At 42.2% G+C, this 13,535-nt stretch overlaps 2 protein-coding genes across 2 annotated transcripts; both read right to left on the bottom strand.

The window, feature by feature from the left end:
- Positions 1-3,675: 3,675 nt before the first annotated feature.
- On the bottom strand, positions 3,676-6,512 carry COPS9 (COP9 signalosome subunit 9). Its single transcript, XM_086468193.1, has 3 exons — positions 6,414-6,512; positions 6,229-6,301; positions 3,676-3,967 (listed from the first exon to the last, which is right to left on the bottom strand). The coding sequence occupies exons 1-3, from the start codon at positions 6,474-6,476 to the stop codon at positions 3,930-3,932; spliced, it is 174 nt and encodes a 57-aa protein (XP_086324319.1). The 5' UTR covers positions 6,477-6,512; the 3' UTR covers positions 3,676-3,929.
- Positions 6,513-6,589: 77 nt separating this feature from the next.
- Positions 6,590-12,030, bottom strand: OTOS (otospiralin). The gene is given in 5 exon segments (XM_009953254.2): positions 6,590-6,690; positions 7,076-7,279; positions 9,437-9,463; positions 10,614-10,712; positions 11,952-12,030. Coding segments are annotated over 5 exon segments (510 nt in total).
- Positions 12,031-13,535: the final 1,505 nt, after the last annotated feature.

Genomic DNA, 13,535 nt, shown 5'->3' with positions numbered 1-13,535 from the left:
CAAATGCCCTTTAAATCAATTTTTATTAGAGACTTTGACATCTTGTGATTATTTCCTTACAACAGGCTGATTGCCCACAGACTAATTAAACTGAAAGGCTTGACAAACAGTAACACAGAAACAACATGAAGCTGAAGGGCATTTCATTCTTCATATAAGCCTTTCCGGATTAACACTGTCCCAAAACGGACCCAAACAAATCACAGTTCCTGATGAAAGCTCCTACACAGACAGCCCTCTTTAGAAACATGAAGCTACATACACACTCCTCACCTACTCTCATTGCAAAGAAGAACTTCATACTCCAGACAGCTACAACATATATACCTTTGGTGTCATCCCATTTGAACTCTGAACAATGTTCCTTTCATTTCACTTCATCCTGAGAGAACAAACCCATACCAGGTATCAGAATAAAGTGCAAAGTTAGGGAGTAAGTTAGCAGCTGGGAAGTAATACCAAAGAACCACCTAGTACTCAGAGTAGCTACAGCCAGAGTGGCATCAGCTGCACACCAAGGCAGTTCATGAAATTCAGCAGCTTTCTTCATAAGGAATTTTACTAACTCAAACACTTTTACGTACCACACAGTTAAGCTCTTCCCCTACAGACAAGCATACCATACTTCCCAGGTGCCAGCAGCACTATTTATGCCACTTTTTAACATGCAACACTGATATTCTGGAAAGTTTCACAAAGAGCTGCTAGCTATACCTACCTTGAATGGGCAGCTATATCCTACCAGGATGAAAACTCTTGAGTTTCAGGCTGTGCTGGACCCATGAGCGTGACTTGCCCTCTACCCAGTTTCATGAAGATCGGTCCCATGTTTTGATCAAGTGAGACGACATTCTAGAACTAGAACTACTCACCATTAGCACCTTCAAGCCAATGCTTCACTGAGCCGCCAGGCATCTCTAAAAAGAGAACGCCATTTGTACCAAAGAGCAACTGTTCAAGGTGGATTTGTATCACAGGATATACTCTTGCTGCTGTGATCAAACTTAACGCTCAAGTTTCTTACAACTTAAGGAAGGCAAATGAAAAACAAAGGAGAAGTCTTTACAAAACACTGACAAGGAAGTATTCCAAAACCAAGGTAACCACCTTGAGGAATCTGGGCATCAGCAAAAGACAGCAGCTAAAAGAGCAAAGGAGGAGAGTTGTTTCTTAAATCTGTTTCATCTTTTGCACCTGCCCAGAACGCAGCCTCCATATACTGGCAGCAGCTCATTTCTCAAAATCTAGTTTGGAGAAAGCACAGCACCAAAGCTAGAAACTGCCCAAATGTAGTTGCTACCACTCAGTCAAAATGTTTACATTGGTTTCAGTGAGGAAAGCTCGAAACCCCTACCTATTTAAGCAAAGCAAGCACTAAAAAGGAGGAGACTGCCTCAGCAAGACTGTTCCTTCAGGGACACACTGAATGATGTAATGTCAGACACCAAGCAGAGTAAATGTCAGAATGCTGATTGAATGTACACTGCGTGGTGAAACAGAGGATGTGGAGAAATCTACAGGAACACTATAAAAAGACACCTAAGTCTTACCGCTTTTATTGTGCTTATATTTTTAAGCTCGGGGCCAGCATACTTACTGTTACATCTAAGATTTCCTTTTTTAAGGCAAATCCAAGAAAAAAAAATAAACACATGAAAGTATGAGAGAAGAGGGTTCCACTCCTGATGAAATTTAAGTAGTGTACAGTCTCTAAAGAAATATTAGTCATGGTATTATTTTTGTGATCAATTTAGGCAATACAGACTGCATTTAAGATTAAACAGGATTAAACCCCTGACTCCGCATTAAACTCTTGACTCCAAGATAATATACTAAAAACTCACCTGTTCCTTTCATTCTGAGATTCACTTTGGTCACTGAAGGGTACAAAATCAAACATTTCTAAAAGTGTTCTGAAAACTTGTGTCAAAATCTGAACTAATGTCTAACAGACTGATTCATATACACTACACCTGCAAGTGAGTAATTACATTACCTGTTGCATAAGAAAAGAATCCTAAAATTATTTTCTTTCTACAAAGTACAATCTTAATTTTATATTTTTATATAAAGAATTCTTCTGCACCTTTCTTGTGATATAAGCATTACTGCAAACTGGGTAGCTGGCTGGAAAGGATGATAGTGTCTCCCGCTGTTATAAATCTAGTGAGCTCACCTTTAAATGACTGTCTTTATTCTCCCCTTTGGGCATTGTTCCAGTCACTTTTTTGCCTTTTTATTTTAAAGAAAAATTCCATCAATATGGTAGAAGAAGGAAGTATACTTGCCCTCAGATTCAATTAATGTGTGTTTGTTCTATGCATTTTGGAACCAGACTGCCACTATGCAGGGGAGAAAAAAAAAAGGGAGCTGTCTTCAATGAAAAACTAAATTAGTAGCCTGTGTGCATCAAACAAGAAGAAAAGCCCATGCTAAAGGATACAGTAGACCTAAATATGCATGCCCTGATTCACATAGACGGCCAAAGTCTTTCAAACAGAAATATAATTTGACCTATGAAGTAATTAATGCCATGATTATGGGGATTGAAGACACCACAGTTCAGGCTGCAGCTGGACTGCTTTCCATTAATAGAAAGCTCTATTATCCCCTCCCCCAACACACACACTTACCTCAGTTTTAAAAATTATGTTGGCTACAAAATTCCTGTCTGCACCGAAGGCATAGCAGATTGTTTCTGCAAAATTTCAATAAAGTTACTGTGAGTTTTTCAAGCTATCTGATTACAGTTTTTTCCTCCGTTACTTGAAAGGGTAGCTGATTTTTTCTCCAGTCTTGCCATATAAATCCTTTTTTCCAGATTTTTGAGGAAGATAGATTGGCTTCAATTAAAAAGTTTTTATTCTAGGTAGTGCTGAGACCAATCTCCTGCACACCAAAATCAATGGATTTTTTTCTGCTGGGTTTAGCAGGGAGCAGAATACCAGCACATGATCTTTAGCTGAAATCTAAAAAGATCATGAGAGGTTTTTTTCACACAACCTGTAATTGAACTGTGGTACTCATTGCTACAGGATTTTGTGAATCTCACTTTTTTATATATATTGAAAATATAATCACACAACTGCAAGAGAAGAAAGCCTATCAGGGACTTTCAAGTATGCAGATAGTAACTCTGCTTAAAAAAAGGAATCAAAATCCCTGAATCATAGGTCATTAGAAAGTACAGGACTATACCGAGGCTGTGTATTGTATTCCTGAAAGTCATAGTACTACAGATTGAAATGTAAGACATCCATAAAGGGCAAGGGTAGCAACTTTTCTTCTTCAAGCGTTCTCATGACCCAGTGCCAGAACATTTCTTTTTAAAATATCAAGATAAAATTACTAGTTTTTATTCCTGTGCTTCCTAAATTAGTAGTGATGGTAGCTGAGTATCTGTCTTGAAACAGAAGACAACACATGCTCTTAGTGTGACTGGCAGATGAGTCAGACTATTCAGAACAAGCAACCGTCTTAGCCCTAGAGAATCCTATACACTGGGATGAACAAAACCTTTCTAGGCAGCAATGTGCCCTGCTGTGTATCTTTATATACCATCCAAAAGCAACAGTGAATGATTTAATTAAAAAAAGCATTCTCTAAGGGAGCTCAGAACACAGCAATACCTACTTTCAAAGTATATCCCAGAGAGAGGGGTTGAGGGTTTTTTTTATAATTTTATTGAATGAGCACATCAGCAAGTAAAATTAAGAAAAATCTACACAGGGCTTCCTAGAAATAACAGTCCACAATGCCATCCTTAGTTATCTTTAACCATCTGGTTTTCATATTCCCCAAGCAGCTTATACAGGTCGTCCCCCCGCCCCGTGATTTTCCTGTTTTGATTATTTTAATAAATAATGGACACCACAGGCGATCCTAGAGAAAAATCCACATCTCAGCACTGCATAGCTGGACAACTAAGTTCACTGGATGTCATCATCATCAAAGAGATCTTCAAAATCTAGTTAGAAAAATAAGATAAGGTAACATTAAACTTAAAAGTTTCAACTCTTACATATGCACATACTCAAGTACAGTTCTTCATTATTTGGATTAAAGACAGAAATAAAGGTGAATGAGAGTTACTACACCATCAGTTACTAGAAACGTAACCTCAGGGTGGGAAAAGACAGAGAAGAAGGGCAGGCAGACACACGCACGTGTTCTCCATCATGTACAAGTGAAGCAGTTTGAGTAACACAAGATTTGCAATTAAATTCATGAAAGCAAAGTAAAGCTTCAAAAGGAGGGGCTTTTATAAAGGCATTAAGTAGCCACCGCATTCAGAGTGGATCAACCATGATTCCCAGACTCCAGAACTAAACAAGTACTAACTTTATGCATGAAGTGAGTCTCAGATGTAGGCACTCCTGCAGAATTCTGGCTTTTGGTCACAGTATCCAGGCACATGCTTACAGATTTTGCAGATTGACATTTGAACTTGTAATTTGCTGTTAAAAGTCACTTCCTTAGAAAACGTTTCATTGCTGTGAAGGTGCCAATAACATTTCTCTCAGAATCAGAGAATGGTAGGAGTTGGAAGGAACCTCTGGAGATCTTCTAGTCCAACCCCCCTGCTAAAGCAGGCTGATCGAGAGCAGGTCACACAGGACCGTGTCCATACGGGTTTTGAATATCTCCAGAGAAGGAGACTCCACAACCTCCCCGGGCAGCCTGTTCCAGTGCTCTGTCACCCTTAAAGTAAAAAAGCTTTTCCTCATGTTCAGAAGGAACTTTGTGCACTCCAGTTTGTGCCCATTGTCCCTTGTCCTGTCACTGGGCACCATTGACAAGAGCCTGGCCCCATCCTCTTGGCACATGTCCTTTAAATATTTATAAGTGTTGATAAGGTCCACTCTCAGTCTTCTCTTCTCCAGGCTAAAGTGTCCCAGGTCTCTCAGCCTTTCCTCATGAAAGAGATGCTTTAGTCCCCTCATCATCTTTGTAGCCCTTCCCTGGACTCTCTCCAGTAGTTCCTTGTCTCTCTCAGAAAACTCATCTCACTCAGACTAGTGAAATGTGGCTGGCTAACCACAGCTGTTCCAGTCATCTTTGGGAAGTACTCTTAACTACTCGGCTTTGTATCTTCTTCATGTATTGAGCATAAGCTAACAACATAAGTGAAACCAAGTCTTTATTCTTACAGAAGGTAATGTACAAGCGCCACACAATGAACTGAGGATTATTCCTCATTTAGAAGGGTCCTAAACTACCAACAGAATATAATACCACAAGTGGGGCTTTGAGCAACCTGGTCTAGTGGGAGGTGTCCCTGCCCGTGGCAGGGGGGTTGGAACTAGGTGATCTTTACAGTCCCTTCCAGCCCAAACCATTTTACAATTCTATGAACTTGATGGCAGAACTTCATAGAAATACCTACTCCTGAATGTGCTGACACCACAACGAGCTAGGTCTCTCACAACTGTTGAGCATATGTAAAAGCTCAACTTCCTTTTTCTCCTGTGTTCTAACTCTTGAGCAACATGAGAAGCCTACTTTATTTCAGAATTAATACCAGTTTGTGGCATCAACACCACCACAGCAACCGGATTTAATAACACATCTGAAATTCACTGTTGAAATGTCTAAATATACCTCTTAAGAAGCATAAAACCCCCCACCTTAGTAACCAAATGTAAGGTGGGGTATATTCTACCGTTAAATGACCAGATACATAGCTGTTCTCCTCTCTGAAAGCATCTGCATATACTTATACAGTTGATTTTCAAATGCAGAAAGCATATAAATAACAAAGCTTTACTTTGCTTTGGATACATATGCATGCATACCTTAAGAGATTAAAGAATTATCTGTAAAGTAGTAACACCCAGATACAATTTCGTATAGTTCTGTCCACGTTTTTCTATGTATTTGCACTGTTCAATATGAGCTACTTGTTATGCAAACAGATGAAGGCATTTTTCCTTGCAGTAATGAGCATGCTAGATCACCAACACCCTCCAGGGGAGAGGAAACACGCACTATACCACTCCCACCTGCATCTTATGATACCGCTCCCTAGAAGCGTGATTAGTGAAAACTTTAGCGACTACCAGGCTCCAAAGCCATGATTTTAGAGGGAAAAGAAGCAAGGCTTGTTTTGATAGTCTTCAGCTTCTGCAGCTGCTACCTGGCAGGCCCAAGCCGTTACCATCGCCGCCAGGCGGGCACACGCCGCGATGACCCCCTATCCCCCCACCCCCAGAGCGCGGTGACACTTACCGTTAAAGAAGTCGGCGTGTACCGCTTTCTCGTTGGCGGCCAAGTCCATCAGCAGCCCCGTGCTTCCCCCTGCCTAGGAAAGCAGGCGCTGAGCGCCTCCGGGCCGCGGCCGGGCAGCACGACCCCGCCACGCCTAGAAGCCCCACCGCCCCCATCCTCGCAGGCAACTCCCCAACACCCCTCACCTCATCCAGATCCACATAAGGGCCGGCTCCTTCAGGGAACATCTCGTCCACTGCCGGCTTCATAGCGGCACCTCCGCTCGTCCCCTCCGAGCCACCGCTTCCGAGCGCGCCGCGCCTACTTCCGCTAGAAGGCCGGCCAGCGAGACGCCGCTCTGCGCGGTTGGAGGTATCGCCTCTCACTGGTTGCCGTGGGGGCGGGCCCCGCCGTTGCCATGGCGAGGAGGGCGGGCCGCCCTCCTCGCCATGGCAACGGCGGGGCCTAGCGCGGGCCCCAGGCCTAAAGTGAGGAAAATGACGTCGAGTTAGCTAAAGGGCTGCTGAGAGGGCACCACTACCCTGCAAAGGATGTGGCTGTGAATTATACTGGGGTTCCGTTCCAGGCACCAAACTGGGTGGACTGGTATTTAACTGCAACACACACAGGGAGCGGTTTCCTGAGTCAAGGCTGTGAGCGTTATGTGTAAAAGAAACCTCACAAAATCGCACAACAGAATCGAGGAGTTTATTGATTTTGTACAAGAGCATAAATTTTAAAAATGTAAAGGCTAATTTAAAGTGTGAAATGCTATGTGTGACTGCTATGAGTGTTAATAAGTGGCTGAGGGGTGGCTGAGGTGTGCTCGCTGGCAGCTGTGTGTTCACTTCAACATCTTGGTGCCAACTTTGGCAAAAATGAGCGAAGCAGTGCTCGTGGTTTGGCACGTGATAGCCAAGGTGACTGCCAAAAGGGAACTGAGCAAATAAGGCTCTGGCCATTTCATCCCTCCTGTTGTAGGCTCCCAGGGTCCAGAAATATTCCACGTAGGACCAGAAATCACTGGATGAGAAGGGCCAGTATGGCAAGGCTACTAATTCCTGGTAGAGATCTAAAAAAACCCCCAAAACCTAATGTTGCATATTACTGTAATACGAAGCATTTTTGTTGAAAGCTTGGGCCTGGGAGCCAACATGGTTTGGAGTCATAGGCTCCCCTGGGGGGCTTTTGGGCTCCTCTGGCAGAAGAGTAGCAGGCAGAGCTGTTGACCCCTCTCCGTACCCTGCTGTGCAGAAGATGAAGCCAGTATTTGCTGCTCCGGTTGCACCAGGAATGATGGAGTGGGACAAGATGGAGAGTAAGAATGAAGGGACATCATCAGCATTTGGAGCAATTCAATAATTCTTTGGGCTGCTTTAATTTTGAGAAGGCTGCTGGTTATTAAAAAGCAAGGAGCAACTGCAATTTAAAGCCATTTTCCTCATTCCACACCATTTCCTCTGCCCAATGTAAAAATACAAAGAAAAAATACAAGTTCTATCACCTACACTGTGCCCCTGCAGCCACCTGCTCTGCCCACAGGCACAGCTTGTCTGAGTACAGCAGAAGCCGGGGGTGCAGGATCCACCCCAGACTCCTGGGGACTGGGTCTGTGCTGCCCCAACATTGCCTGGGACTGCAGAGATGTGCCTCTCCTCTGTGGACACTAGGAAACAGGCTAAGGAAATGGAGAGGAAAGGCATTGCCACTGGGAAACAGCTGCTACATTTGTGCCTGCTCTAGGAATATCTGAGAAAATGTGAAATACTCATTGAAACAAGATTTCAAATTCAGCAGGTAAAGGAAAACAAAATAAATTCTGAAAATGCAGGAGCTGACCACCCTTGGGCCCAAATCTGGGCAAACACGGAAGCGTATATAAAATGTAAACACAAGCTGAGACCACATGTCTTTCTATGCAGCAAAGCTAAACTCAGTATTTTGATTTGATTTAAAGCCCATTTAAATAAACAGGAGCCATTCCACTCACCAGGCTCAGCTTGGGACCAGGGTCTTTAGTGGGAATTAAGAACCTTCAACAATCCTATTGTCAGACATTAATTTAATGTAAATTTTGCAGTGCGCAGGCACAGATGACATATAACAAATCAAATGAACCAGCCAAATGTTCTCTGCAGAGGAAAATTCACTCTTTATACCAGCTGACCTTAGATGCACTTTGCAGTCTGCTGCTTGGCCCAATGTGAAATAAAACCATAATTGTTGGTAATGAGCGCAACAGGATACTGCCTGAACAAGGTTTTATTTTTAGATTGACATACACTTTCCTGATTGTCTAAGAAGTTGCTGCAAAATATTTGCTGTACACAAATGTAATAGCGCCCTTAAACTTGTGAAAATACAGATGATGCATTCAAAAGATTTTAGAGCCGTAAAGAAGTATATGGAGCATAAGCAAAAACGTCTTGAATGAAGAGTAATCATTAGCCCTTATTCCATATATATATTTCTGCTTTCCATATCTCCCTGCATATTTGTGTCTGTGCACTCGGGATGCTGATGGCTCTCCTGCTGGTTATACTAACTGAGATGTACACCAGCAGTAGCAGTACCTTGTTATTGCAGGTACTTCTATGCAACTTTGTTTTCAAAAAGAATTCTGTCCGAAAACACCAAAAAGAGGTAACTGATATCAGTAAGCCAGTGTAAACGTCGTTAGGATGGTGAGGGGTTTTTTTAATCAAAGGCAAACACTAGTCCAATGGACTAATCACACAAAGTGACACAAACCACAGGGTAGCTGTGCTAAGGGATTTATTCCAACATTTCTTTGGATTGGATTTGTGGTGATTTGTAGATTTAAATTTTTTTGTCATGGAAGTCAGTATTTCTTGACAATAACCAGTCATATAGTATTACTGTTCAGGAGAAACAAAATTCTCGGATGTCTACTATGTTTGTAAGTCTGGTGCTTTCCAGTTACGATTTGATATGACAGTGAGTTGAACATAACCCCTTTTTTTTTAAGACTGCAAGTATATTAGTTCTATTATTAGACATTAATGTATCAGCTTTTAATAAATTTTAAAGAAATTTTAAAAAATTCACTCTTCTTTCTCCACCAGAACTACATGAAAGCACTTCCGCAGCCCACTAAGGTTAGTAAGCACTCCTGCCCGAATCACTGCTAGGGATCAGGTCTGAGGGTTACAACTGACTCTTCTAATTGTTAGTGATACAAAGGAAAGAAAAACACATTAAGAATTACCATCTCCATCCTGGATTGATTAGGCATCTATAAATAAAGAGGAAACTCATCAGTACCGTTGCCGCACAGAAGGACTTTCTGTTAATAGGTTTACTGTGTAGTCAGAAGCTGACCAGCACTTTAGTGCACACGTAGGACCCTGTTTATATCCAAATGTTTTTGTTTCTTGAATAGCTGAAAAAGGAATTCCTCATTTGCAGTCACTCAGTGCTACAAACCAAATACTCATAACTACCAGCCAAAGCAGTTTTAGTTAATACACGAGCGATATTGTCACGGTTTGAGGCTGGGCCGGCCACTAACGAATGACAGACGCTCTCTACTAACCCCTCTCCCCTCCCAAAAGGGAAAAGGAGAGAGAATAAGGGAGAGAGACTTTACGGTTTGGAAAAGAAAACTAAAACAGCTTTAATGGAACAATAACAATAAAAGAAAAGATAATAAAAAGAATAAGGAAAAAAAAATTAAATATATACAGTATGTACAAATATATACAAAACCAATACCGAACCCAACTCCCCCCCCACCCTGATGACAATACGTCACCACCACACCGCAAGGCTGGCACTGGGGCAGTCCCAGGCTGGACTCGGCAGCAGACAGGGACGGGATGCAGGAGCTGGACTCAGGCACTGGATTCAGGGATGCACGGATCAGTCCTCCTCAGATGTCGGCCATCGAAGAAGAGCAAAAGGGCAGCGAAGGGGCGAGACCCTCATGATCTCTTAGCTTTATACTGAATATGACGTCTATGGGATGGAATACTCTGTTGGTCAGGTTTGGGTCACCTGTCCAGTTTGCTCCTCCCTGTAGGTGTGACCCTTTTCACTCCTGGCACCCCAACATGGAGTACAAGATTTAGCAGTGACCTTGGTCGCCATAAGAACAAGTATAAGCAAGGGCCTCTCTGCATACCATTCCTTGGTACGAACTATAAACATCAGGCCTTATCACTGCTAGGAGCAGTCACTGTCTGGAAAAACATGCTGCTGTTTCAGAAAGTGCTGGTAGTTAGAGGAGACTTAACTGAAAAGTTAAAGCACTAAAACAGAATTAGTTCTGATTTAACCCAAACCAGGACAGATATCTGATACTAAACAGAAGATACTGTGTTAGTAACAAAATATTTCTGGCTGCTTGAAAAAATAAATAAGAATAAATTCAGCCAAAATCTTACCTGTTAGCATGTTCATCAGCATACAGAAGAAAAACAAGCCAGTAAATGTTATCTTTTCTGCAAGATACTGCTCGTGTTTCTGAAAAACAATCTGTACAGCTGAGGATTTTTACAAGAGATTAATAATTATGCAAAGTCTATTATTTCTTCTTTTATTAGAATAATATGTTCCAAAACAGATTATGTTGCCTTACAGTTTCTGAACTGCAACACAAAGCATTAAAAGAACCACAATCCTGAAGTGTGATATTTCATTTTTAGATGGCATAAATCCAAAAGGCTCCTCTGAACTGACATGAAATTGTCTTTGGAAATGTTTTATTTTGTGGTTAATTTAATTTCACTTTAGAAATTACCTCTCTCTCTCTCTCTCTCTCTTTCTCCCCTTTTCTTCTTTTTGCAGTAGTAAAGGTCTGTAGCTCCAAGTCAGCTACAGAACTCTGAAAGGATTTCTATTGCTATAAAATAGCAGCACCATTTAAGGAAGGTTGGGGGGGAAAGGAGAGAAACTCCATCGAGTTACTACACCAATCTGATTTTGTTACCTTCAGGTAGAGGTATTAACTGCTCACATTTGCATTATATTTCAGCACTGTCATTGGAAGAGACAATGGACAGTTTCTGAGAGGAAATAAGAATCAACTTTGGCTATAACACTTTGTATTTGAAGACAGAGGGAGACAATCCAGAAACAAATTCAGTGATTATTGCCTTTGCTGCCCTGCTGATTTTTTTTTCTGCCCCTTTAAAAAACAGATTTTAAGAAATGTTGTTTGAGCAAATTGCTAAAAGGATACTGAGTTCCCTCTCCAGCTGAGTCACAAAACTCACAAACACTCAACATCGATTTATGTTCTTACTTGGGATCCTTAAAATCTAGATCTTAAAGAGTGCATAGGCACCAAGTGCCTACTGAAATCAATTGGCTTACATTAAGCAGGGAAGTAGATCCCCAGTGACCTCAGCCATGCTGATGGTGCAGGTACTGCTGCCTTCAAAGTGGGTCGATAAGGTGCAATGAAATGCATTTTCACATCATACTGGTTTTCTGGAAAGATTCCTCTCCCAGTGCCAAGCAGGTGCTTTGGGCTCCAATCTGTGCAGGTTCCTGAACATGTCCAGCGCGTCCAGAAGCCTGGAGGGGAAACACAGTTTGGAGAGTATTCAATGGACGTGTACATCTCGATTGAATTTTTTTTAGCACAGAAATTCTGATGGCAACAGGTCAGGGACTAAGGCATAGCAGAAAGTACTCTGCAACTCATGGGGAGATGTGGAGATTTCCATGCTCCTAGAAGACTCCTAGAAGACATGGACATTGAGGTTGTGTTGCCAAACCTGGCAGCTCTTTCCAGATGGCTCTACTCTGGAAAGGAGCTACTGAAATGCCAGTGCAGAGCTCACTGCTCACGTTCATGCTGCGATGATCTGATCACATAGCTGCTGATCTGATCTGCTATCTCTCGGTTGGGATTTTTCAGTTGCCCTTACGGTCCACAAAATCATTTATCTGTCTCAATTCGAGACACCTGCATTTCCCAACTATGGGTGGGTCCTGACGCTGGTGCCTTTACCACATCCGCTTGTCTACCACAGGAGTATCACGCAGGGAAAGTCTTCATATTCACACAAAGTGCTGGAGCAGAGAGACCCAGCTGAGTGGCCTTGCAGGAGGCCCCAGCTTTGCTGGAGTTTATTCCTATCTACACACAGAGTTAGATAGTCCTGCCAAGAATTAATGAAAGATATTCTGAGCAAGGAAAAGGAAAAAAAAAAAAAGTTTGCAGCACATCAAGCTGTGCCAACTCTTGCAAAGGCTAAAAAGAAAAATATTATGAAAGCAGAACCTATTCCATTTTTGAAAGGCTTTAATCCTTCTGTTTAATATTTCCTAGGCCTGCAGGAAGGGTCCCTACATCAGCCATGTACCACCAGCACCTCTGCCCCACTCACCTGGGTTACAGCAGCTGCTGGTGGGAGAAGGCACTTCCTTTGCTTGGTGGAGCCCTGTGGTGCAGCCACGCACTCAGATCCACCCACCAGCACTGCCTGCAAAGCCAAACAGCACTTCTCCTTTCACTGCCTAATCTGCATATCTATTCAAATAAACTATGAGAAGCACTGACATATGCAAATACGCACACAAAAGAGCCATTAGCTGTAACTAAATAATTGTCATAAAGCTACTTTCGTGCACATCCATTGGTAGCTTTTTGTTTTGGGTGCTGATAAGGGAGGTGTAGTTCCAAGTGGGAGATGGAAAAACATGTTTTGGATGATGACAAAGGAGAATACTGATGTTCCTCACACAGCCGCATCCTGCAGCTCTCCCCTCAAAGCATTAATGGTGCTTTAGAAAGATGACAAAGTCACAGAGGTGATCAGGTTCAGGGTCACTCAGGTCACGGCTTGGTCTGCTACAACATTGGATGATCTTAGGAGGATTCATAGAACTATTGAGGCTCACATTAACATGCACCTTTACACCTACCTCCTTTACAGTTTCTTATTCTGTCTTCTGAAGCTTGGAGTTATCCCCTTCAAGAGCTAGGAGGATCACAGATCTGACATTGTATGACAGTCTTCTAATAATTACAGGCTTTCAGTTTAACTCATGTCAAAGTTTTCTATTTGCTAGTGCACAGACTAGAGGTGGAAATAACTTCTCACATTTTCTGTGTCAAAGGAGGTCTAGGAAATTATAAGAAGAGGATGAGAATTAGCATTTAAAACAGTTGCATCGGGCTACAGCCAAGAGATAGTTGTTTAAAATGTTAATTTTAATCCTTTTCTACCAAGGCTTCTGTTGCTGTGCATGACTACTTTCTCGCACTATGTCTGCCTTTTTTAAACATAATATTGTACTAGAGTTGAGCTGATGAGTTCTCATCAGCTGCTCAAAGAAGTGTGCATGGTGAGTTC

This window comes from Leptosomus discolor, chromosome 7 (assembly GCF_034619465.1).
Source record: "Leptosomus discolor isolate bLepDis1 chromosome 7, bLepDis1.hap2, whole genome shotgun sequence".
Lineage (NCBI taxonomy): Eukaryota > Metazoa > Chordata > Aves > Leptosomiformes > Leptosomidae > Leptosomus > Leptosomus discolor.
The sequence above is the reverse complement of the archived record's forward strand: the minus strand, read 5'-3'. Positions and strand labels throughout refer to the sequence as shown.